The 24,868-nt window shown below is 34.3% G+C and overlaps 3 protein-coding genes across 4 annotated transcripts; 1 reads left to right on the forward strand and 2 right to left on the reverse strand.

Annotated features, from left to right (window-relative positions):
- Positions 1-7,742: 7,742 nt before the first annotated feature.
- On the reverse strand, positions 7,743-18,764 carry LOC111996332 (uncharacterized; the record flags this gene model as incomplete). The annotated part of the gene is given in 7 exon segments (XM_024028288.2): positions 7,743-8,074; positions 9,350-9,474; positions 9,590-9,625; positions 17,598-17,679; positions 17,975-18,084; positions 18,214-18,228; positions 18,536-18,764. Coding segments are annotated over 7 exon segments (447 nt in total). The 3' UTR covers positions 7,743-8,011.
- Positions 18,676-24,001, forward strand: LOC111994485 (uncharacterized). Of its 2 annotated transcripts, none has more exons than XM_065774788.1 (3): positions 18,676-19,311; positions 22,820-23,143; positions 23,257-24,001. In XM_065774788.1, the coding sequence occupies exons 2-3, from the start codon at positions 22,820-22,822 to the stop codon at positions 23,902-23,904; spliced, it is 972 nt and encodes a 323-aa protein (XP_065630860.1). In that variant the 5' UTR covers positions 18,676-19,311; the 3' UTR covers positions 23,905-24,001. The 2 variants fall into 2 exon arrangements, with proteins under 2 accessions (XP_065630860.1, XP_065630861.1); XM_065774789.1 differs by having other exon boundaries at positions 22,820-23,122.
- Positions 24,002-24,397: 396 nt separating this feature from the next.
- On the reverse strand, positions 24,398-24,754 carry LOC136068088 (uncharacterized). Its single transcript, XM_065774755.1, has one exon. It carries the CDS (start codon positions 24,752-24,754, stop codon positions 24,398-24,400), a length of 357 nt encoding a protein of 118 aa, XP_065630827.1.
- Positions 24,755-24,868: the final 114 nt, after the last annotated feature.

The raw sequence follows: 24,868 nt of genomic DNA on the forward strand, positions 1-24,868 counted from the left end.
ACTGATCAAAACCACAGAAGATCGACGCCACTGATCAAACAATCCCAAAACCCACTGATCAAACAAAGAATAAAAAATGATCAAAACCCACTTATCAAGACCGTATGGCGCCAGCTCCAGAACGACGCCATACGGTCTAGCTCCTTTACGACGACGAAAGCGGGTCGGGTCTAAGGCCGTTGCGGCCAAGCTACGAGAACCTGCCGGCTTCGAAGTCGGCAATCGAGTCGATGCGCACGATCGAAATCGACGAGACCTAGGTAGAGTCTCACTGCGCGGTTTCCAACGAGCAATTCGAATTCGGATCCGAAGCTCGAGAAATGCCGTGTAAGCATATATACCACTCTGATTATATACTTCTTGGCTTTTGTCGCCACGAGCTTGCCACTGATACCGAAACCGTAGAGACTGCGTCGGTGGAGTCTACAATTGCAGCGGCAGCGGTTCAAAATGGGTCTGAGAACGATTTAGAGGCTTACCCAAGGTGGGTTTGCAGTGGGGAGGCTTACCCAAGGTGGCGTAAATCAACACTTTTACGCCACCTCCTGACCGTATGTTTTCTCAATGATATAACAGAACAAGATAAGTTCAAGGAAACATAAACACAGTCAAACATACATCATTTACTTTTATGATTTAATGATCAAATTTACATAAAATAACGGTAAACTTTGTTAAAGAAACAATACAAGATTTGGCCAAAAAACGTTCCGTTTGCCTACATTATAGCACTATTTTGACGTATAGATATACGATAACATATTATAAATGGCAAAACAAGTAAATTAAAGAAACTGTATAAGAAGAATCAATTTAGTTTGAGTCATGAATAGTGACTTATGCGCCTAACATAAGAGAAGTGATTCTTATATATAGGACAAAATAGCCAATTATATTTTATAAACCACACTTTGTCACTGGTGTAGTTACACGGGTCCCATTAAAGAATTTTACAAAAATCTCTTTGCACATCTTATCTCATCCTAAAATCTGGAAAGGTGAGAAAATATGAACAAATGGCTTATATGGGTCCTTATCAAGCATGAGCTAGCGAGTTATCCCTTTTTCTTTTTTAGATACGTGAACGTAATTGCCAAGTTGCCAACCCAATCAATATGTTGACAATATCTAGTAATTACAAACTAGATTGAAACCCAGACTCTTAAGACAAACGAATCAAAACTTTTGTCAAATGCAAACGCAAATACAAATGTAATTGCAAAAAAAAATGCAGAAATTCTATGCAAAAACATAAAAACTCGTTGGTTACAACTTGATAGACCCACTGCAAAGTTCTCTTCACAAATTAAGAAAAATAATGTAATCCTAGAATCGTTCCAAAGGAAGAAAATAAAACATACCTTCAGTTATGGTTATTCAAATGATTTATAAATTGAGAAAAACCCAATGTAAAGCAAAGAATTAAAAGAGATTCTTCTAGTCTATGACCTCCTTAGACTAGTGACTCTTTCAATTTAACGTTGGTTATCTATTTGTATTCCACTCAGCAAAAAGTATGTCTATTTGTCAAAAGACTTCTATATTACCAAACAACGATATAAGTATTTGTTCACAAAAAGACTTCTAATAGGATGAATATTTATCTATCAATCTTATTATAAAATAAATAGTAAATTCAGATAAATGATAATTAAATAATAAAAAATTAAATAAAACGCATGTGGGGGCACATTAAGTTTCCTAATGGAGATAATTTTACATTACATCCCTATTTGATGATGTCCTACCTAACTGTGCGTTTGAGATGGGATGGAGTAGTGTTTTTTTCGCTGTGGAAGTGAAAGATTTGGGGGTTTGATTTTGTAACAGTGGGTAGTATTGGATATTTAAAAAACGGTGGCTGATGAGCTTAACACTACGACGTTATTGGAGGGGAAAATCAAATTGGCGGTGGACCGAAGCTTGGGGTAAATTTTTCTATCATTTTCTCAAAAATCAATCATGTTTTTCGTTTTTTTTACTCTCTTCTTTAAATTTAATTGTAATAAAATATTCTTATTAGATTTTATTTTGAAAAAATGATTTAATTGTAATTTAAAAGGATAATTTTTTTAATCAAATAATGATTTTTATTTATAAAAAGACACCATGTGTTATGCATGGAACCACCTTCTATTATTCGAAATTAACGGAAATATCTCTCCAAAAAAAAAAAAAAAATGATGGAAATAGGTTGTGTTTCTAAATGACCCAAATCTCCGGAGGTGTTTATGTAGTTTGCCTTACATTTTATGAAACAAACACTTTTTTTTTTAGAGGATGAAACGAATACATTAGGTTCGTGATTCACATCTTACATACTTACCAAACAAAGAAGATATTCATATCTTAAACAATATGAGGAAACAAAAAAAAGGTAAATAAAAGAAAGCTAGTTAAAAGTTAAAACAACGAGATGCATGGGTCTTAATATTGTTTATATTTGTTACAAAGTAAAAAGCTATTTCTCGTTTATTATTCAACATATATAGCACCCTTAATTTTAGTGAGTGGAGAAACTTCCAAATAACGACTAACAATTCATCTGTTCACTCCCATCACAAGCATTGATATAGTCTTCCACTAATTTATTAATTTGCATCTATTACATCAAAATCCGATCATAAGAAATTTTAACAAGTTTTTATGAATTATGAGTAAATATATTAACCTATATAATTAATGGTATTGCAGGCATAAGTTATATATATATATATATATAAAACTTATGTAATATGAGTACGAGTTCATGGTAAAAATATAACACAAAGGAACCTGTTTTGAGTACTCCCTAAGGTTTGGAATAAAATGAAACTATTTTCGCCCAAAATAAGCATTCCCTAAGTGTATGGAGCATGTGAGCAATTTTATAGGGGTAGCTAGGCAAAAGTTCATCTCACGATTTCATTTTTACCTAGACTTTATTGGAAAATCCTATGTCCATAACATTTTTATAATATTTTCACAATAAATCCTATGTTACGGGTTTTTAATAGTGGGATAAAAAAGTAATTTTAGTAATAAGTTCAAATGTGAATCAATAATAACTAACCACCTTTGATTTGTTGTGAATATGTTATGGACGTAGCACCTCTCAACATTATTAGAAGGTTATTTGTAACTATAGAGAGCTTGTGTTGCGAATTGTGATAGGGCTAGCCACACAGGATCAATATTCTTCACTCAATAAGAAATTATTATGGGGTTTAAATTTCTACATAAAATGAAAACTCTATTGATTTGGTAAAAACCAAACAATTGTATTTTAAATTTTTAATCCAAAACTTTATAAGATTAAATGCAACAATTATAAGTTGAATTAATTTGTGATATGGAAATATTGTAAGAACATACATTATAATTTATTATAATTTATATTTTGGAGTCTAAATTTTCTGTCTCACTTTCCATATTCCACTTTATACTCAACCAATAAAACTTACCACATGTCAACCTATCTAAAATAAAAAGCCATTATGACTTTTCCTATTTAACTATCTAAAATAAAATAAAAAAAGCCAACACCTCCCGCACCACCACCCCACTACCAACCTTCGCTAGTGCCAGCCATTGACGTCGTCAATATTGCTGGTTTGGACCGTTTTTTCTCTACTTCACCTCTTCTAGGGACAACTTTCTAATTTGCCACTCCTTTTATTCTATTTTTTGTATTACTGAGAGTTTGATTCCTTTTCATTCTTAGATCTGATTTCTAGTTTGTCAGTGTTTAGTTTTTACTATTATGAACCCACATCTCGTGGCCCGCTCAAACACCATGAGATGTTATTTTGTTAGTTTTGGAGAAGAAAATATATTAATTTTATTTTGTACATATAAAGTATATGTATTAAGTTAGATATATCTATGGAGATATATAAAGATGATATATTCGTGGGGATGTATAAAGAGGACCCAAATGGCTAATAAGTAGTCCATTCATAAAGAATTAATGGCTCATAAAGTACTTATATAAGAATTACCATACATTATAATACATGGAAGGAAGTACACATTAAAATTGAAGGTATTACTGCCTTGATTCATGTATTGGATTTTTTATTTAAGTGGGAGCATTTCACAACTAGTTGACATGAGTAAGACATGTTAAAGTTAATATCATTTATCAAGTAATTTAAATGTCAAGTGGGCCAAGTGGGAGAACATAAGATTTTAAGAAAACTTTATGTGTCCCACATTTAAATAATAAATGAAAACTCATGTCTTAAGGATTTTATTTGTAAAAGACATTATATATGGTGAATAATAATTTCTAAGTAACTCTCAATTAGAATAACCCATTTGGTTAATAAACATCTTGTAGTTACAAGTTTTAAACTCCTTAATGGAAGGAAATTTTAAATACCTTGAAGTTACAAGTTTTAAATATAAATTTAAAGGGGTCCCTAGTCTAGCCTATATATATAGCCTGTCTCCATCAAAAGGATATGTGTGAGGTAAATGCCATAAATTAGAAGACTCTTTTATAAATACACTATCATATAGTGAGTCTTCTTTTTCTCTAAACACTTAAACAACTATGACTGAAGATATGTTTATGTTTGTTTTGTTTTCACTGCATACTCTAAATTTTGTCTTACATTAAAAACTAGAAATATAATTAAATTTAAAAATAAATTAATATGGAAATTCAAATAAGCATTAGCACACTATTAATGTAGTATTAAAAAAATGCAAATTAATTATTTCTAAGTATAATTCAACTCAATCATCTATGAAGTGTAAATCAACATTTTTTTTAAATCTCAAAAAGTCATTTATGATTGAATTTATATTAAATTTTGTAGTAATTTTTTTTCAAGACTTTGTAAAAAACTTTTTTTTTTTTTTGGTGAAGCCTAGTTTTGAGATATTAGGTTAGAAAAAGTCAAATGACTTGTGAAATTGTAAGAGTTCAAAAGCTTACATGACATAATATTATGAGAACATCCAAAAATAAAATGTTTTGGTTATATATATATATATATGAAATAGGTTTAAGTTACACCTTGTATAACTTCACAAGATTTACACATTTTTTGGATCATTGGTTTGTATTAGATCTAAGGGTGAAAAAAAATACTCATAGTCATGTATTTATTATTCCCTAGAAATTAGTAACTAAGTAATTAATTCTTCTTATTAAAAATAGAAAAATAAAAAATAGCATTAACTCTCTGCTCTCCATCATCATCTTCATCCTCTCTCCCTCTCTCACATGGTCTTGTGTTCTATCTTCCAAAAATTTAAAATTTTTAGTTTAAACCCAATCATGTTATATTAACTATACACTATTGTTATTATTATTCAATGTAGGAATTCACCAGTCACACGAATATATCTAACAGATAAAAGAGTAAAAGAGTAATGCTACAATTATAAATTATTTTACAATATTTTAACAAACTATTAATGTGACTAATTCTTAATGATTCTCATTTGGTGTTGGCGTGTGAGTGTATTCCCTTATCTCATCCCCCTTCCCCTATATATAGGTATGTGTTTCTCAAATAATAAAAAGAACTCAGTGTTGTCGAGTCATCCCCCATCGGTAAGGTGTGATATTGAGAATGAGTTTATTACTTGCTCCGTGATACTAACTGCCGCATGCAGTTTTGGTGTTGGTGTGTAAGTGTATTCCTTTATCTCATCCCCCTTCCCCTATATATAGGTGTGTGTGTGTGTGTGTGTGTGTGTGTGTGTTTCTCAAATAAAAATAAAATAAAAAACCATCAACAGTTTATAAACAAAATCAACATTTAAGAATTATGAATTAATGTAAAAGCATTCTGTTGATCATTCCATAATAAAGAGCCATTGAGAATGAGTATGTAAAAGTCATGTCTATTGGTTATGGCTTCAAATTATTAATGCAAAGTTAAGAATTTATATTCCATAATAACAAAACCATTAGTCTAATTGTGAACAGAAACTTTTAGAGTAAAAGTATGATGGGCCACAACAAAATGGTCAAATTTGTATAGGGGATGGATGTAAAGAATCACAAATAGATTATTGGGCAATTTATTATGTATAATTAATGAATGTAACACGTTATACTTAATCGCTCCTTACCATTGAGTTGTTTGATGATGGTGACTTATGACAATAAATCAATCTGACCTAAAATGAATTTTGCTCAATTAGTACTATATAAATTTTGCTCGATTAACACTTCATTCCATCCATTTGGTCCATATAGGTGCACTTCAGTCCATTCGAACTATTTTGGTCCATTCAGTTCATTTAATCTAAATTGGTCCACTTTTATCCACCGCAGTTCATTTTAATTTCATTCAATTCACCTAGGTTCAATTCAGTCAATTTAGGTCCGTTTTGGTCCACTTCAGTTTATTCGGACTAATTCAGTCCATTCAGGCTATTCAGTCTATTTTGGTTCACTTCGGTCCATTCATGAAATTCAGTCTACTTCTATGAATTTTAGTCCAATTTAGTCAATTCGGTTTATTTTGGTCCATTCGGTCCATTTCAATGAAAGCTAAAATGTTTTGCATCTAGTAATTCAATCTTTCTCCTATTCTATTTCTTTCTTTTTTTTGTCTATTCCTCTCCTGAAAATTAAACTCACTGAATGAATTCAACCATGAACCATCCTCAGGTTTTTTCTTCCTCTTAATAGCACGCGTGCTTTCTCATCTTTTCAACTCTATGATTTAACTCAGAGTTGTTAATCTCTTCCCTTTCTTATCTTAAGCACAACTGGCTCTTACACCTTGTAATTTTTACAGCTTTCAAACTTCAATTTTATGAGCTAAGCTTGCAATGGTTGAGAAGAACATATGAACGAAACTGATTTGAACATCATCAACGGGATGAAATGTGGCATGTGTTGGAGGTCAATCAAAGGTATTGAGGTTTCATTAGAGAAAGGAAAATCCATATTAATTCTTAATTCTAAAAAAGGCTATAACTTTATCTATATTATTTTTTTGATTAAACAGAAACGGTATTTGGTACGATATTGAATCTTGTGTATATAGAGAGTAGTGGTCTAACTTGTCATAATCATAGAGGGTTTAGATTTACCTTTTAGATCAATCAGCACTTCATTGTATTTTCTAACAAAGTCATCTAAGATTTAAATTCTCATTCCTTATTGTTGTAACTATAAATAAATTCTTTTTAAAAAAGGTTAAAAGTATTTTTTTTTAATCAATAATGTGTCATAATCGTGAAAAGCATGTGTTTAACCAATTAAACTTATTACTTTTTGTGTCTTGTTTGTATTATAAGTGGTTGATTAATTAGTGCGTTTAGTTTAACAATGGTAGAGAGCATGAATTTGTATTATAAGTTTAACCAATTAAACTTGAATCGCTGTGCAGAGAGCATGAATTTTACTGAGATCCCAGATTTTTGCCTTTAGTTTAACAATGATAGATAAGTTTCCTCTCTACTGCAGGTTCCTCTTTGAATGGACATCAATTTTATCAGGTCTGGCAGTAAAGCTCCAATTTCATCTCATGTTCTTCAAGGCTCTTGTTGAGCAGTTTCCAATGTAGAAAGATCATCGCTGTAAATAGTGCTAATAGGGGTGAGTTACCGCTTGTTGGAGGCTCAATTTTAAAGAGAGAGAGAGTTTACAGATTCATGCTTGCATGGTAATCACCCAAGCAATTGCGCAGATTATGGTTCAAAAATAAAGGTTTTAGTAGCATTAATAAATTGTATGAACCATAAGCTAAGCGTATGCTATTAGCAGTCTTTGCAAAATAACCTCACAATTGTCTCTAACTCTCCATCTCCATATTTAACATGTATAAGGTTACAATTAACACAACCAGTGTATCAATTGTTCATAAACATTTCCCATACGCAGTATGCTTATAAATATATCACACCAAATTGTTACTGACAAAGTAACTTAAGATGAAGCACTATTCAAATGGTTAATTACTCCAAACAGTCTCTAAACATAGACATAATTTAAAGATATTAGTCTGCTGCCGATATTCATAAGGCACTAGTGAACAACAACACCACAATTAGGAGCCTACTTGAATTGGGGACAATCTAAGCGGCATCCATCACAACCTCCATAACCTTTGCTAATGCACTGCACGATTGATGAAAGAAAAAAAGTTATTAAAAACTTGAGAAAGCTCAAGATTATGTTACACTGAACACTGCATACAAAGAACCTAGCATAAGTTAGCCACTTTATATATATATATATATATTTTGGGTGTGTTAAGATAATTCTTTTGGCCCCGTAATGCCAAATTTTCATCACAATCAATATCAACACAAGATGATGTAGCTATAATTTGTAACAGGCATTACTCACAAATTTTGGTGAACATAAACTTGATAACAAGGCAAAAAAGAAAGATTTTTTATCCTTAATGCTTATGGAAGGGGAGACTAAAGAGTTGGTGCATGATTGTAATTTGAATTTCTTTTATTTTAAAACATCAAAAAACTAGAGGCCTTTGTTTTTCCCAAATGAGGGGAAAATGATTTAGCCATCGAAGATTATACATTGCTACATTGGAATTTCTTTCAAGGTTAAAGGTCTCTGGTTGAAGTCTAATTGAAGCACGAGCCGTGGTTTTAAAGGTCCACATTTTTTCCCTACCAAATAGTCATCAAGATTCAAATTTACAAACTCCATTTCATTCTACAAACCCTAACCCATAATTTCATCTATTTCTAAAATTGGTTGGAGAACATGCCTCATGCAGAAATAACTAGTTTGAATCTCCCCTTCCCCCTTCCTTTGGGACCAAAAAAAATTATTATAAATAAAAAAGAAAGAAAAAAATTCTTATTTTCTTCTATCATATTAAAACGTAAATCCACATATTCACCTAATACTAAGCCCATCACAAGCAAATGAACTTCTCCAATCTGTCCTCAGACCCTACATTTCAGTCAAATCTATACTACATTCACAAGCATGAAACAACGCACAAAAATAGATGCATTTTAATGAATTTCAATCAGTTGAGATTCATATTCTAACATTGCTTTTATTTACAAGTTATGAATATGCGTGATTAAATAGCCATACTATACCATTGTCATTGTTTACAATTACTAAGACAATCAAATGAATAGAAGTGATAATTAATTTGGCACCATTGAAACCGCGTCAACTAGATTCTAGATTCATAGGATTGAAAACGCAAAAATATTGGATCATGAAACTCAATTAGACAGGAAATAAGTCCTGTAACAGGATTTCAAATTAAGAATTAATTTAAAAAATACAACTCAAACCATAAACTATATATTCCTTATATCTCATTCCTGAAAATAAAAGCCAAGACATGAGTATTATATCATATAAACAGAATATTTAAAAGTTTCTAAATTAAACACAGTTTACCTCTTTGTAATTCTCATAAGCTATCTGGCACATTCGAGGGTCTTTTGACTGTTTATGCCTATGGTACTCATCCATACTGGCAAAACCTGCAGCAGTTGCTCTCCTTTGTTCCGATTCCTCCCACTCTGCAATAAAAAGCAAGAACCAGCACACCTCATCCACATATATAACAAAAGCATTTTTTGAATGAAAATAAAAATGAAAAAACGGAAATCAAACACCAAAATAGGTTTGACTTACTCTTAATTCTTTCAGATATGGGTTGAAGATGTGGGTCTGCAGGAATGATGCATGAGACTAGTTAAGTTGACGTGTAAATAACTAAAACATGATGTATAGAAGTTCAAGTGGTAACACATTAGGTGTGCTATGCATCATATAAATAAAAGTGAATAACTTTTTTTATAAGTAAATATCAGTGAATGACTAGAGCATAGGAAATTCTAATGGCTAAAGCTTGTTGACGGCTAATATGCGATAATGAAGGTATATATTTATATATGTATGAGAATCATAGTGGTCTAATTTACATAAACGAAACTACGCTAATGAGAAAGCTTGAGCTCAATCAAAATTAATAAACCAAGATTGAACATAAAATTAAGCATTGTCTTATGTTCCGTTTGTTTTCCTGAAAATATTTTACTCATTTTACAATATTTGTTTTGTTGTAAAATGGTTGGTCAATTGTAAAATATTTTCAGTCAACTGTTAAAGCCTAGGAAAAAAGATATAAAATGTTTTACACTCAAAAAATGGGTAAATATTTTACAATTTCTCCACTCTCTCACTCCCACCCTGCTCTCTCCATCTCTCACTGCTCTCTCCCTCCTCTATCCCACAAACCAGCCCGGTACTCACCCACCAAGTAGTGCAGCAACAATCAGAGGAACCGCCTTTCATTAGCGCCATTCATCATTGGCTCCACCGTTGTCGGCACCAGTCATCATCAGCTCCACCACTGTCGGCACCAGTCATCATCAGCTCCACCACTGTCGGCACCACCACCAGTTCTCTTCTCAGGTTCATGACCCAAATGCCAATTTGACCCAAACACAAATGCCACCCTCCTCTCCCACCCTTTCACGTTGACAGGTTCTGATTTCCGATCTGGGTTCGTGGGTTTTTTTTTGGCTATCTGATCTGAAATTTTGGGTGGTTGGTGATGGTTTGGTTGTTATTTGGGTGGTTGATAGTGGTTCTGGGTGGGCTGGTGGTGATTTCTGTTAGGGTTTGTGGGCGGTTGGTGGTGGTTTCAGACTGGGCTTGTGGGTTGTTGATGGTGGTTTCAGAGTGGATTTGTCGGAGGTTGGTGGGGGGTTTCAGAGTGGGTTTGTGGGTGGCTGTTTTTCTTCCCAATCTAGATTTTTGGGTGATCAGTGGTGGTTTGTGCAACTGTAATTGCATTTCATGTGTCTTGAGAACTAGGAAATTTTTTTTCATTTTACAAGAAACAAACATTGAAAAATGAGTTCCACTGCATTTTCAAGTACACGACCATTGTAAAATGAAGATGTTTTATTGAAAATGTTTCTCATTAGAGTGTTAAGCTCTCATTTGGCACAATAACAACATGTTTCTAGTGGAACATCTTTAAAATCCCTAGAAAGATAGTTCACCAGAAAATGATTCCTTTATCCACTTCATGCTCTGTCCCTAGACAAAACTAAGCATCCATATGTTGTCATGGGAAGAAGGCAGTCAAACATAGTTACAATCTCATTAATGTATTAATTCTGGAAGCACAAAGAAAATTTTATTTTAATTTAGTCTTATTTGATTTTGGAGTCAATTGTATTTATTATAGGTCAATCATATTTTTATTTTCAGTATTAGTAGATAATTATGTTTATTAGTATTTTTAATTAATTTTCTAGAGAAGGGAATTTTTGTAATTCAATAATTGGGATTTCACGAGTCATTTACATTTAAGATTCCTATGTCAATTACAATTAGGGTTTCCTGTTTGCAGTTAGAATTAGGTTTAGTATTCTTTATAAGCATAATAATGCACTATGGAGGGGATTATTTCACATTAAAAAAAAAAAAAAAAAAATTCTTTTGAAATTGTCCTAATGGTTTATTGCTGACTCCAGCCAACCTTAGGTGCAAACTCTTAACTGTTTCCAGTTCCACTTGCTTGCTGTCAACTCCAAGCAAGCCTAGGTGCTTACTCCTAGATCATCTATCTTTTATTTTTAGGTTCTTCAATTTGTTGCCTGGTTTTGGTTTGTCTTGTGCCATGTATCCTATCATAGGACTCGAGGCTTTTACCGAAATCACTTTAGCAAATCTAGATGTATGGGGGTTCTTGATAAGTTGAGTTCTTAAGGATTATTGAATAGGGTTTAATATATAAGGGTTTAGGAAGGTTTTGGTAAATAAAAATTGGATCTTGACTAAATCTTGAGGGAATTTAATGGGTATATAGTATAGAAACAAAGAATTTGTGAAGTCCAACCTATGAGGAGAGAGTATTAGAGGATTCCTTATAGGTTTTGGAATCCCACACAAGTTAGAAGAATAATAAGCAGGTTCATTATTCCTATTAGTAGTGTTACGATATTGATAAGAAAAGTAGGGAGATGCAATAGTCCCTATAAATTGAGTGTTGGTTTAGCTTTTATAGGGTGTGAAAGTTTAAAGAAAATGCTTCATCTAATGAGAGAGTTAAGTGACAAAGCTTTGACTAGTGTGTTAATGTGAGAACACCTTGGGGTGTTTTAAAATTTAGGTTTGTTTTTAATTGTGGGAGAGTGAGAATTTGTGAGTAGTAATCCTTATAACTGGATTTGGGGAGGATAAAATGAGCTGGAAACCAAAAAGAAATAAGGGATTCCTAGTTAAAAATTATTACAGTCTTCTAGTGGGCTCTAATGATTTTTGTTTCCCTTGGAAAAGCATTTGGAAGAAGAAGATCCCTTCTCGAGTGGCTTTATTTGTTTGGACTACTACCTTGAGGAAACGTTTGACGATTGACAATTTATGAAAAATGAAGATGTGGATATTGGATTGGTGTTATATGTGCAAGTGTAATGGTGAATCGGTTGAACATCTTTTCCTTCATTGTCAGGTTGCTAGGGATTTGTGGTCTATGGTTTTGTATTTATTTGGAGTAAGTTGGGTTATGCCTAAGTCAGTTGTGGCTTCCTTCCTTGCTGGCAAGGCCGGTTTGGTCGTTAATGAAATGGTCATATATAGATAATTGTTCCCCATTGTTTAATATGATGTCTTTGGAGGGAAAGAAATAATAAGTGTTTTGGAGATTCTGAGAGATCCATTCTTGACCTCAACTTATTTTTCTTTAGAAATTTTTTGGATTGATTGTCTGCCTTGCGGAACCAATCATTCTCTTCTATCTTTAATTTTCTTAATTCTTGTAATTTCTATATTTGACCCTTGTACACTCCCTGTGTACTAAAGTGTCCATTTTTTTGTATCAATAAATTTTATTACTTATCAAAAAAAATAAAAAATCCTTATAACTAATGATGGATATTTTAATTGGCATTACCCATGGACGTAACATAGAATTTCTGAGTTCTAATCCATATAAAACCCTCAAATCTAAATGATTTTTTGGAATTTCATTTAATCCAATCTCTTTATGAATGTTAATTAATACATAGAATCCTTTTATATGGGAAATTGCCAATCCTTTTTTTTAGAAAGGCTAGGACTACTAATCTTTTCCTAGAAAGGTTAACATAGAAAAGTAATCAAATTACTCTCAAACCCAATACCAAAATTACACAAAACACAAAATAAGACCAAAATGCCTATAGAACACCCCATTCTAGAAAATTTGGAAATATCAAACTAACCCTATTTTCCATATGGGAAAGAAAAGGCTTTGTACGAGGGCCATCAACATAATAATAAGGCAAAAACAATAAACAAACTAAAGGTTTCCCTTTTTTAATATCTTTATTATACTATTTATAACATAAAAAGCACACATAAGATCTTAAATCAAAATTACTAAATCATTCACCATCTTTCGTACCTAAATTTTCTTTTTCTTAGCCAATGTAAATTAACCAAATTTGAAAATCATAACACTTAAGTCACTCATTCATTCATGGCCCTTACACGCAAAACACATGCACACAGAAGACCGGTACTTGTTTGTCTCCCCCCTTATTATCAATCTCAAAGTACCTTGTAATGAAAGCCATTTTTCTAACTAAATTGCTACCATAACGAAACACATAACTGTAATTTCCAGCTACCATGTCAAAAGAGGTTACTTCTAATTTCCAACTATCAATAAACCCTTATGTTTTCAAATATAAACAGGCCCCAACCCCATTGCAAAAACCCACACTCCAGAGGAAAAGGAAAATAACCAAATAGTAACCACATAAGATGCCACTAAATCTTAAAATAATGCTCCTTCAAAGTCAGGGTGAACAAAAATATAACCTAGACTTTGAAATACTGTTAGATTGTAGGATTGCCTCCCTCCAAAGGAATGTCCATAAGGCTGTATAAAGATTATATCCAAAAGTTCTTGCAATGCTGTGGTAATAGTCTCCACGCCCAACCTTTCGGTAGGATAGTGTACCACATTAAAATCACCTTCCACACACCACATCACTTCCCACCAACCCTAGATAATTCCTCCCAAACTAGTCTCCTATCAATGCCATTATTTAGCCCATAGAACCTTGTGAAGACCACTCAAACCTGGAGGACAACTCTTGACATAGGAAAAATTGAGGGAAACTTTGTCTATGAATAGCTGTGGTGGGCTAAGGTTTAGGAATTTGTGGAAAATGGATTTAAGAGTATTTGAGGAAAAGGTTATGGTGTTTAAAGGTTATTTAATGAGCTATTTGATGAATATTTGGTGGAAGTATGCAGAATTTTGGGCTCAATTTTGGGTTGTAGGAGCATTAGCATCCGGACTTCTAAAAAATATCCAATTTTACCCTCTCAAAAGCTACTTTTTCATTTTAACATACCAATTTACAACTCACTCAACATCTCAGTTTTTATTTTACTATAAACAACCCAATAAAAATAACGCATCCCTACTCTCTCTCTCCTCTCCTATCCTCTACAACATCTCTCTCTCTCTCTCTCTCAACCACCCAAACCACCCCAGATCAATCCCCCGCTGCCCACCACCCAGACCCATACCACCTATCCATCGCCCGCCACCCAAACCCATACCAAAACCAACCCATCTATTGCCCTCCACCCAAACCACCCCAGATCAACCCTCCACTGCCCACTGCCCCCAAACCACCCATCCCTTGCCCACCTCCCAAACGCATACCAAAATCAACCCATCTGCCGCCGCCGCCACCAACCAAAGCAACCAGCCATCACCACATCACAATCAACAGCTACCAAATACCTCTTTAATTTCTATCACTTTCAAACCCCATCAGATTATACTACCTAAACTCTCTAACCCGTGTCCCTCCTTTTCTCACAACTTCATGGCCATGGCAGAAGCTTCTTGGCTGGACCTCCATGACCAAAACCTCAAAGCTCAGAAGCTCCGCCACTGCCATTGTTCAGCCTGTAGCCACTGCTGGGATAGCCTTCTTCTCCCTTGGCTTCTCTCTCTATCTCTGATTCTCCTCATTCTATTTTCTTTCTATTTCTCTTCTTTTTTTTCTTTTCTTTTTTTGTTCTCTAGCTTTTGGCCGGAAGTTTCTATTTTTATTGCCTGCCCATTTGTGGGTTTGGGGATTTGGTTTTCTTTTTGGGGTTTAATAAGTAGAAAAAAGAAGGGATTTTGATTTGGGTTTGGGGGCAAACCACCAAAGTGGGTGGTGGTAGTGACAGAGAGAGAGGAAAAGAGAGAGAAGGCATAAAAAAGAGGAGAGAGAATAAATAAAAAATTTAAAAAAAAAAATCCCTCTTGCTACAGTAACATCTTATAGCTAAGTTGAAAATTTTTTTAAGAATAGCCCTCCGAATAATGGGCTATATTTTTTTGGTTTGATGGTATAAAATAGCATATTGGGAGTTTTAGAACTCCCAATGCTAATGCTCTAAGGAAGAAGAAAAAGATATTTTTTTATGATGTTCATGGGCTGTTTGAATGGTTCCGATAACTTAGAGAAACAAAAGAAGAAGAAGAGAAGAAAGAAGAGGACAAGGAAGAAAAGAACCCACAAAGGCCAACATGCCTCTATGCTCAAAACATTCAATAACATATTAATCAACTCTCCCCCTTGAATACATTAAGCACAATTTATAGAGACCATTTCTAGTACTAGTACTATTAGGATTCCTACTAGTACTAGGACTCCTAGTTTGACTAGTAAACCAAATCCCATTTGAATTACACCAAAGGCGATACATGTTTTTTTGTATAGGTAAGAAAGCTTTATTGATTTGGAAAAAGAAAAAAAAGAAAAAAAAGAAAAAAAAAGAAAAAAAAACAGAACAGAACTTTGTACACACAAGAAATGCACTTGTAGTGCACTGAAATCAAAGAAAATTACAGCAATCAATTAAGTTCAAAATACTAGAAAAAGAATGACTGTTCAAAAGCACCATCCACTCATATAATGATTTCAGGAATGCTTGCTTCACCACCATCATAGATCTTTCAACGTCCTCAAACACCCTATAGTTCTTTCCTTCCAAATGGCCCACATGATACACAAAGGAATTGCATTCCAAATATCTACATTACAATGCCTAGCAAACCTCCCCTTCCAACATGCCAATAAATCCACTACCCTCTTCGGCATAACCCGATGAACCTCAAATAGACAAAGAGCTAACATCCAAGGATCCCTATTTTTCTTACACATGCAACGCCAATTTACAATAAAAATGCCTTTTCATTGAAGCAGGTACATGGTCAGAATCTTTCCTAAGGCAGCTAACCAAACAAAAAAACCAACTTTAGTAGGAGCTTTCACTTTCCAAATACTTTTCCAAATGCCATACATAAAGGCCCATAAACTAAATAAGACTCATTAATGAAATAAAGCCCATGACCCACTACTAATGTCCACACCCAGAAATTGTAAAATTACTAAAATACCCTTAACTCTAGAATAACCAAATAAAATATATAAAAAAAAAACTACCGTGGACACTAATTGTTTCTCTAATAATGCAATGGTTATACCAGCAACTCTGAATTTACATGAAACAGAGAGCTTATCTATCCCATCACTTCATCCGCTTTCTCCAAGTCCTTTTGTCCCACGTGAACAATGTGCCAGCAGAAGACCCAATAGGTCATACAAAAAGCCAATCAACTTGATGACGACCCTATAAACTCCTAATCAAATATCCATGATAATGTATCCTAGTTTTCTTTTTTGCAAACATAATAAGTCTACCTTCCACTGTTTGAGCAAATTTCTCTCTTTTTCTTTTTGAGCCATCATTCAACCCTTTAATAGTTCAAGTAACAACCTTTGAAGTTCATGGCACCAATAAATCCCTCCCACTATTATTTGTTCTTCTCTTAGAACTCCCAGCCTTATAGTAAACATTGATGATCAAATTTATCAATGCCAAGTAACCTCTTGACTCTAAGATACATTTGGCTTTCTACAGACTACTCCCATGCCATCCCTCTGATCTCCTAAAACAGCTTCAATTGCACATACAAGTCCGTAATCTCCTCCTCAAACCCATCATAGGAGGTTCCCAAGAACTTACTAAACCCTTTGGATTTCCTCATCACCTAGCTCAAGTGCTTCTTTGGTCTAGGTGGGTTCTCTACTATTGCCTTTTTTTTCTCCCCTCATCAAAAACAGGGAGTGTTGCTCGACCCACAATAGATCATCATTAAAATGCCCAACTAAACCAAATCTAAAGTCAAAAATATTAAAGCAAAGGCCTCATTGCAAACAACTCGTGCAACTCCTAAGCCATAAGAATAACACCCGACCCCCAACAGAATACAAGGAATCTTTAAACTTGGTATTTCACTATTTGACAGATCAAAACTTATATTAGAACGGATTTAAGACACCTTAAATAAATCCTTAAAATACAATCCTTTACAAGGATTTTTCTTAGTTTTCCTAATAGAATTAGTATGTAAATCATGTCAACAGAAATATTTTGTTTATATAAAATACAATTATAGATTTTCTCATATAAAATAGAAAAGGCAACACCACCTTAAGAGCATTAAGCAATCAACATTTTGTTCTTTTAAATTTGGAGGCAAAAGTGACACCTACGAGAAAACAAGAAAGGCTCTAGATATGAGCACAATCAACAAGAACCAAAATAAAGTAACAGATTTACAAACCTCTCTTAAAATTACGGCATTCTTCCTTCTGTGGGAGGTAGCCATCACAGGAAGTGGCAGTCTCATGGGGCTTGCTCATGCACTGCATAAAAGACCAAAGAAAAATTATGGAAAACATCCAAAGTAAACCAGAAATTATAAAGAAAGGGGAAAAAAAAATAGCATTTTTTTTCAAGTCCATTAACATAAGTTTTCACCCATTTCAACCTCTGTGGTCCTATAATTTGGCATGTTTTCAGATTAAATGATAATAACAAATTTTTCAGACAGTTAAGCGGGCAAACATAAAAACAAGAATCTATCATAGAGATAAAAGTGAATATGTTTGTACTAGGAAATTAAATTGAAATATAAACTATAAGAATGAACAATAGTACCTCGTCATAGAGTTCAAGTATAATCTCACAATCATGCCTGCCTGACCCAGGCCCCAATGAGCCCCTCTTAATAGCACCGAAAGCAACTAGAAGGGCAGCGCTTCTAGTAACTATGAAGATAGAGAAGAAAAGGGTGGTAAGTAGAAAACAACAGATCACAAAAAACATAATGAGAAGAAGAAGCGAAGGCACCGGGCCAGGAGTGATCAAGCACTAGTTTTTGCCAAAGGGACACTTACTGTTGGAAGGCTTTCCTGCAGAAACAGAAACAAAATTGAAACTTGAGGAGCACAAACGATAATCTAAAATAACAAACTAAACCATAAAACAGAGAGAAATTTTAAAAATAAATAAATAAATAACGTTATAACTGGAAGACATAACTAAAGCATAAAACATCAATTAATGTGAAATTCACAACCCTGTGAAAGCGAAAAATTAAATCGACCAAAAGGGTTCTATATTTCGAAAAATTACTGCTTTAAAAAAAAAAAAATCATGTATAATGAAATTATTATCTTCAGACGAGAAAAAAAAGAGAAAGAAGAAACAATTACAGACCTTTAGAACAAGACATGGCTCCTCGTCAGTCTGACTATCATCAACAACAGCAACAGAGACAGAAATAGAGAGATCAACGCGACAACAGTCTTTCTCACTTCTGAGGCGGGTTTTCTGTAAAATTCGCTTTAGGGAAGTTGTGTTTGTGGCTTGTGGACCCACGGATTGTGCTGAATGTTTGGAATTTAAGTTGAGGCTTTGCAAGTATTGGGCTAAAGCTTTGGGAAATCTAAGAGGCTGTTTGGTTCACTAGTTTTCATCACTCAATTTTCAGTTTTCGTAACTCAATTCTCAAAAATGGTGGGTCCCATAGTAAAATACTCGTTTGCCTGCAAAATTTTTTTGTTTCCATAACTCTGTTTTCAATACTCAATTTCCTAATTTTTGAGTTATGAGTTGTGAAAACTGAAAACAACTGTAGGCTGTTTTCAGTTTTCAATTTTTAATTTTCTGTTTTCAGTGGCAATTTGGTAAATACTGTTACAAGTTCCGGTCCCACCGTCAGAGCCATTCACGTGAAGGCGTGCCTTTTGATACTGCCCTCAACGGCTCTCTCATCAGGTCTTTCATTTCAGCCTTCTTCACACTTCTCTCTTCAGTTGGCAGAGGTCTCTCATCAGAAATTTCTCTCCACTCCATTCCAGTACCACCATTGAGAAGCTCTCCCTGCCCTCATCTCCAAGCTCAGCCAACCCGCGCCGCCGTGTCACGGTAACGCAGTGCTTCACGCGCCAACCACCGAGCTCGTTCTCAGCTTTTTCCAGTGAAATCCGAAGGTATTCTTCACCGTTGAGCTGTTTATATATCTGATTTGTTGGTAATAGCAAGGGACTTCGCATCTCTTACATCGATTCAAGGAGTTTGCTTCTGTGTTGATTTTTTTCCTTTTTTTTTTCTTTGATTCACGTTTGGGTTTTCGCATCTGATTTAACTTGTATCAACCTAGAAAATCCTGGGTTTTCAACCCGTGGTGATGTTGGGTTCTGTGATTTTTGTTCTTTGTTTGATGTTTGGGCATCTGATGTGGTCTATTGAAACCTGTAGAATCCTGGGTTTTCAACCCGTGTGATGTTTGGTTCTCTGATTTTTGTTCTTCGTTTGATGTTTGGGCATCTGATGTGGTCTATTGAAACCTGTGGTAATGGGTTTTCAACCCGTGGTGAACCTGTGTTGTGCTTCTCTGTTTTTGTTTTTTCTTTTTTTTCTTTGTTTCATGTTTAGGTAAGCATCTGATTTGGGAAAATTGCAACCCGTGGTTATGGGGTTTTTGTTTTTTTGATTAATTTATGGAACTAAGAAATGTGTGATAAATGGTGCGATTTTCCTGGAATTTGTTATCAAAGTTCCCTCCATTAAGTTTCTGGTAGTAGAGAGTAGAGACTGATTGTAATCTTTGTATGGTATGTTATCTTTATCTTATTGCATGAGCTTGAAATGGGTTTAATTATTGGTAAAATCAACGATGATGAAAAATATTTTTAAATGATATCTAATTGTCAATTTTGAGTCACATAAACTGCATGAGACCAAGACAATGATATCTAATTGTCAATTTTAAATGATATATAATTGTGACCTTAATCTACTTAACATTGGAAAAATTAGTGTTATGCACTTTACCAAGAAGCTTATGGTGGTTTGCTGACAGTTTACTATAACTCTTTTGTGCACAAACAAATGCTCAAACATAAATAAATAAATGTATTTAACATGACTCAATTCCATGTTAACAAATACAACACTTACCTTAGCATAAAGATATGATGTAGTAATTGGATATGAATACCAAAAGTGCCTCAGTAATTCTTGAATGGATATCCAATGCTGGAAACAAAAAACACTCTTCTTATTAATATTAAACTCACTGAAAAACCAAAATTCATAGAATATACAATTACTAAGTTCAACATAACACAAAAAGAATTGATTCTAGCACACAGCCTGCGTAATCAATTATTCAATAAATAAGATATCCATGGTGTTTAGCCACATTTTTGTAGAAGCAGCTATATATTATTTTAAGAAACACACATGTACTCACATGTACTAGTTCCTCTTTAGTTGTGTTGGGCAAGCTGTTCAGTATACCCTCTTGAGCATTCTTCCCAAGTTGAAATTTGGTACTTGAGATGTTCTGGGTCAAGCCATTAAGGACCTGAACCATACAAATTACACAGTTAAATTATGCAACATATATATGATAGCATATCACGTTTTCAGGTTTTTGGGGATAAGTAATATTATATCTAATATCTTAAGGTTAGCACAAAATAAAGATTCTTACCATAACAGCAACCTCAGGTCTGACTACAGGATTAATCCCATAGCCTTTATAATTACTAATGATAGCATGTACTTTCACAAATTATAGTTAATAGCAGTGTTTAAAAATCGTATGGGTTGAATTGTAAATAATTGAAGTGATTTCAATTTTTTTTTTTGCCTTTTTAATTACTCACCCAAGGCCGAAAATACCAGAAACTCCAAGGCCGAAAATACCATTAATGTCAATGATTTCTGTCCACAACTCTCAATAGATGACTTTAAGTTTCAAAAGACAGCTTGTAATGGAAATAAAGAATTAATAAATTTCATGATTGAGTAAAGAGCACTTTTATTCAAAGTTGATGCAATTACTTATATACTTTTTTAAATGTATAATAGTACATTTTAATTATCATTCAGACAATTCAAATGATTAGGCATCTTTTATATAATACACAACTAAGTAAAAATTATAAATTCAACAAAAATTATTAAAAAAAATTATAAATTATAAAATTTTGACTCATAATATATAATATTTGCAATATAAATATAACTAAAAATATAAATAATTTTCTTTCACTAATTTAAATGAGAGTTATAAAATATTACATAGAGGAATTATATTTTTCCACTTTAAACTATTATCTCAATTACATTTTACCCATGAATTATTGAAATGCATGATTGACCTCCTAATTTTAAAAATATGTTACACTTAACTGTTTTTCCTTCTGTTTTGCAATTAACTTAAACATAACTTAGCATTGAAAGACCAATTTACTATTTAGTTGTCTGTTTTGTATAGATGGGTAAATTGGTTTGTTACTGTTAAATTTTGTCAAATGGGTACAACAAAACAAATGATAGAGGAGACATTGAAACAAAGTTACAACTTTGGCACATACTTTGCAAATAAAAACCTATGTCCTAGATTCAAATCCAAACCTTTATCTATTACAAATAAAAATAAAAACCTACTTCCTAATTTAGGAAAAAAAAAAATAGAAAGGAAACATTTTTCTTACATTCTTGTAATTAGCATAATTTGACATAAGACAATTTGCCACATTTAATTCAGAAACTAGAACCTATGTCCACTGATCAATCATCATAATACTTCATTAGAATTCTCCTTAGTTTGATGCCTATGCATTTTTAGTTTAAAAAAATTTGTAAACGTATCATACACGCTACCATGTGCTCAATCTTTGTTCCTCTAAATATACTGGGATATCTTTATTGTACTTGTGATATGGTTGTGTATGAGATGTGTGTTGTTCTTTAAGATGGCTGCGGAGTTGACAACATGGGATGCCAATTGTGAGGATGTGTTGTGTGACTCTGTACTTGGACACTTTGTTTGTGGGAATTGGCGTCGTTGTCATGCCAATGCGCAAGTGTGGCAGGAGATCACAGACAATCTTAATGCCCGCATGGCGAAGGCCTTTACTGTGAGGCGGGTAATTAGGAGGTGGAAGCGTATTGAACAGAATTATCGCAGAGCAATGGTGGGCCGTAACAGATCTCTTCGGCCCAATGTTTCCCCTGTGTCCTCTCCAGATCGATTGTCAGATGACCCGCCGCAGTAAGAGGCGGATGCCTAGTCGAGGCAATTTAGTGCATGTTCCTTTTGATATACTGCTGACATATTTTGTTCCCATTATGTTCAGTAGCGTACTTTCTTATAGATTGCTATGTACTTAACCATGCACTAACCTAGTAGTATTTGTGACCACTTATTCAGTTTACTAAATCATTGCTTCGATCTTCCCTGTTTTGTATATCTGGTCACATTGTATATGTAGTAAACCTCGATGAAGAATTTATGTATTACCACTGTTTATTATATATTACCATTGTTTATTACATTCAGTGCATGCTTTTTCGTATCTTTATTGAGTTAAGTATGGAAGATTTTCCAGTTTTTGGACCCCTTAAATGAATCCTATAGTCCTATTGTTCAATTGTTAAAATTATCAGCTGTCATAAGCTTACCACGTGGCATGTTTCAAATAGATGGCACATGAATCACAAGATCAAGAGGAGAAATTGTGGCCTTCCCATGTAGAACATATATTTATTGAGATAATGTTAGAGGAACAACTTAAGGGTAACATGGCAAAAGGTGTGTTCAAGGGTTCCATGTGGACATCAATCACAACGGAACTTAACCGAAGGTCCGGGAAAGATTTTATCCCTAACCAAGTTCAACAGAAGCATAATAGGCTCCGTACCAAACAACGCAAGTGGAGCCAGTTGCTAAGACACACAGGATTGGGGTGGGACGAGCATACCCAAACAGTGACTTGCTCTGATGAGGTGTGGCAGAATGTGGTTGCGGTATGTTTACTATTGTTTATTAATTTTGACTTCTTGCAATTATTTATTCATGCAATTTGCCTCTTGTGAACTTGCTGCGTTTTAGTGTGCTAATGTTTCCAAGGACATTCCAGAGCAATCGTGGTGCAAATAGCTTAAGGAATAAGGGATGCCCAGACTACCCATCACTGCAGCAGTTGTTCGCCCCTAGTACCGCAACTGGGAACCTGCAGATCTCCTCAAACACTCCTCCCTTAAATAGTGATGAGGAGCGTGCCCTAGAGGAAGAGCTTGCCAATGCTAATGATAATGCAAGTGCACCCACCCATCTGGATGATGACTGTTACACCCCTAACTTTGACACTTTCCCGCACACTGTGGATGACGTTGAGGTTGAGGAGGTAACCCAACGAGCAGAAAAACGTCCTGTGACAGATGCAACTGGCAAGGGTAAGAAGGTCTCAAAGAAGTCGGATAGGGTAAGTGAAATGACTGTGGCCTTAAGGGACTACACTGCAATGTCGAGGGATAAGTTCAGTGGTAAACTTGGTAAGGGTAGCGGTTCATCCGAGCAATTCGCTCAATCTGCTGTTGGCGGTGATCCTTGCTCACTTCCCAAGGCAATGGAGGTGTTGAATTCTTATGCGGATCTCAGTAACAAGGCCTATATCAAGATGTCAAAGGTTTTGCAGAAAAAGGATGATAGGGTAGTGTTTATGTGTATGCCGGAGCATAGGAGGAGGTCTTGGATTGATGACATTCTAAACCCGGAGGAGGATTGAGGGAGAGCAGTTTCGGTTTAAACTAGAACAATATTTGGTTTTTATGTAATATGGATTCCGGTTGTTTTATTTACTTGTTTGTGTTTCGTATGGATAATACTACGGTTTATTAATGATATTTAAATAATGTAAATTGAAAACCGTAGTTTAGAATGGACATTTGGCCCATATTCGCATTTTATTTTTAATAACTTAGTTTAGAATGGAGGGACCGTTGTGGCCGTTTAACAAAAGTGGTCAGTTTTGTATTCATTGCCATTGGTGAGAGTCGACACATAAATAGTTGAAACTTGAAACCCTTAAGTTACATATATCTTTCAATAATTGATACAATCGATTTACGTTACATAATTATGCCGAGAGCATATCTGCACATTGTCATATCATTCCAAAATAGTGCAGTATCATTACAAGTTGAACTAACTTATACATCTACCTATCTAATTAATAAGTTTTCCGTCACTTACTAGTACATGCCATTTCCAACATATAATCATCTGACATTGCCACGGGCAACATAATCATCCCACATTGTGTCAGTGATATTGTCCCTAAATTGCCCCATTGCTCTCTTCGATGCACTTGACATTTCTAGTACATGCCTTTGGGTTGCTGAGCTTGTTGCTGCTTCAGCATCGCCACTACCTTCGTTATTGGTCGCACTACCTTCGCCAACACTCTCCCCTATTGTTCTAAACAATTCATCACTCCGATTGTTTATGCGTATGAAATTATGTAGAGCACAACACACAATAACCACGTAACGCTGCCTAATTGGCTTGAAGTTTGGCATTAAATTCAGAATGGGGAAACGGGCCTTCAGCACTCCAAAAGACCTCTCAATCACCATTCGCAAGGACGAGTGTCTGTAGTTATACAACTCTTTTTTGATGTTATCCGTCTACGGCTTGACTGGAATTCTTGCGCATGGTAGTTTGACTTGTGAGGGGGGAGAAAACTAGTA

This window comes from Quercus suber, unplaced genomic scaffold, assembly GCF_002906115.3.
Source record: "Quercus suber isolate HL8 unplaced genomic scaffold, Cork oak 2.0 scaffold_98, whole genome shotgun sequence".
Classification (NCBI taxonomy): Eukaryota; Viridiplantae; Streptophyta; class Magnoliopsida; order Fagales; family Fagaceae; genus Quercus; species Quercus suber.

Excerpts from the sequence above, each read along its gene's own strand:
- LOC111994485 (XM_065774788.1), top strand. The coding sequence starts at position 22,820 with ATGGCACATGAATCACAAGATCAAGAGGAGAAATTGTGGCCTTCCCAT. Across the intron at positions 23,144-23,256 it reads TGTGGCAGAATGTGGTTGCG|AGCAATCGTGGTGCAAATAG; the intron begins GTATGTTTACTA and ends AGGACATTCCAG.
- LOC136068088 (XM_065774755.1), bottom strand. The coding sequence starts at position 24,754 with ATGGTGATTGAGAGGTCTTTTGGAGTGCTGAAGGCCCGTTTCCCCATT.